This window comes from Protomyctophum parallelum (assembly GCF_964188405.1).
Source record: "Protomyctophum parallelum genome assembly, chromosome: 17".
NCBI lineage: Eukaryota > Metazoa > Chordata > Actinopteri > Myctophiformes > Myctophidae > Protomyctophum > Protomyctophum parallelum.
The window spans coordinates 44,799,475-44,801,974 of record NC_139719.1 but is presented as its reverse complement, the minus strand read 5'-3'; the positions used below and the strand labels follow the sequence as shown (position 1 = coordinate 44,801,974).

The following is a 2,500-nucleotide window of genomic DNA, read 5'->3' as shown; positions in this document are numbered from 1 at the left end:
CACAACACAACACAACACAACCACCACACACCTCTGTACCGCTAAACACAACACAACCACCACACACCTCTGTACCGCTAAACACAACACAACACAACACAACCACCACACACCTCTGTACCGCTAAACACAACACAGCACAACACTTCTCTGTACCGCTTCCAGGTAAACACAACACACTCACACAGCAACGTGTGGTCCAGGAGCCTGTTTGAGATGGTGTTCTGCCAGCAGTAAGCGATGTGCGCTGTGAGTGTAGAGTAGGGGAGTACAGCGACACGCTTTGATCTCGCTGCAAAGCGGGTGCCTATATATGGGCTATAGTTCCAAACATTGCTCCTATATGGCTGGACCTATATCCCATTGAGATAGAATGAGCACTTCCGCATTCCATTGTTACAATGGGAGGCAACGCTAGTGTCGCCACTCTCTTTACTATATTACTCTGGTGCTGTGCTACTGTAATACAAACCTGCCTTACGAGAAAACAACATGAACATCGAACACACTTTGTGAAATAATCAGCTGGCCATGCAACCGACTGTGTGTTGCTTTTACCATGATGTCCTTTCTCCAAGACATATTGCATGTCCTATCTTTATCACACACCATATTTGACCATTATAAATGATGTTGTGTTTCTCAGACACCATATTTCTGGCCTGCACAGCAGTGGCCGGTGGAGGATACCGACTATGGTGAGTTGGAATGGAGCTACTCACTATGTTTCTTACATTACATACATACTACTACTTACATTACATTACATTACATTACATTACATACTACTACTTACATTACATTACATTACATTACATACTAATACTTCCATTCCACACTATGTTACTCACACTAGGGGCTGTATTTTGCGTGTCTTAAGTACCAGGTCTTATTCCCTAACTTGAGTAAACTAAAGACCTGGAGGCGTGGACAATGCCATTTGGCTATTCTGAGTGGCCAAAGAGCATTGACCACGCCTCCAGGTCTTTAGTTTACTCAAGTTAGGGAATAAGACCTGGTACTTAAGACACACAAAATACAGCCCTATGTGTCTTACATTACATCAGCTACTCTCTGTTGATATAATTGATCTACTGTCTGTTTACATCATGTTATCTACTACATACCACCTCTAATAATGATGTCATTGTTTACATCATGTTATCTACTACATACCAGCTCTAATAATGATGTCATTGTTTACATCATGTTATCTACTACATACCACCTCTAATAATGATGTCATTGTTTACATCATGTTATACCAGCTCTAATAATGATGTCATTGTTTACATCATGTTATACCACCTCTAATAATGATGTCATTGTTTACATCATGTTATACCACCTCTAATAATGATGTCATTGTTTACATCATGTTATACCACCTCTAATAATGATGTCATTGTTTACATCATGTTATACCACCTCTAATAATGATGTCATTGTTTACATCATGTTATCTACTACATACCAGCTCTAATAATGATGCCATTGATTACATCATGTTATCTACTACATACCAGCTCTAATAATGATGTCATTGTTTACATCATGTTATCTACTACATACCAGCTCTAATAATGATGTCATTGTTTACATCATGTTATCTACTACATACCAGCTCTAATAATGATGTCATTGTTTACATCATCCAATCCAATCCAATCCACTTTATTTATATAGCACGTTTTAAAACTCAGAGTTAACAAAGTGCTGTACAGGAGAATAAAATAAAATAAAAACAAGTGCACTAAAGCTACCACACAGAAAAACAACAGCGAGAACAACAAAGTACAAACAGTGACAACAACTGAGACACATTACAGAAAACAACAGAAAAACAACAGCATCACAGTGAGACGAAACATATACAAGGACCAAAGGAACTCAAGCGGGGTTAAAAGCCAAGGTAAAGAGGTGGGTCTTCAGGCGGGATTTAAAGGTCTCGATGGAGGGGGCCAATTTGACGTGGGAGGGGAGTGCGTTCCATAGTTTAGGGGCTACAACAGAAAAGGCTCGGTCGCCTCTGGACTTTAAGCGGGTCTTCTTTGTGACCCTGAGGTTTAGCTGGCCCTCAGACCGCAGTGATCTAGAAGGAGTATAAACCTCAATAAGGTCAGACAAATAAAGAGGAGCCAGACCATTTATAGATTTAAAGACAAATAAAATAATTTTAAAATCCACTCTGAAGCGGACAGGGAGCCAATGAAGGGAGGCCAAGACAGGTGTGATATGCTCACGTCTGCGAGTACCTGTGAGTAGACGAGCGGCTGAGTTTTGGACTAGCTGGAGTCGAGCAAGGGAGGCTTGGTTTAAACCAGCGTACAAGGCATTACAGTAGTCCAACCGCGTAGATATGAAGGCATGTATAACTCGCTCAAAATCACTAAAAGATAGCACCGACTTGATTTTAGCCAGCAGCCTCAGATGATAGAAACTAGAGCTAACTACTGCATTGACCTGTTTGTCAAGTTTAAGGGCATTGTCTAGTTTGACG

The 2,500-nt window shown here is 40.6% G+C and overlaps 1 protein-coding gene across 1 annotated transcript in view; it reads left to right on the top strand.

The window, feature by feature from the left end:
• The window catches only part of LOC310874792 (regulator of G-protein signaling 9-like), a gene marked incomplete at its 3' end in the record, with an annotated part of 39,448 nt that overhangs the window by 9,328 nt on the left and 27,620 nt on the right, over positions 1-2,500 (top strand). Inside the window, exon 5 of the mRNA XM_083787656.1 lies at positions 647-698. Coding sequence (XP_083643782.1) covers positions 647-698 — 52 coding nt within the window. The remainder of the gene's footprint in view (positions 1-646; positions 699-2,500) is intronic.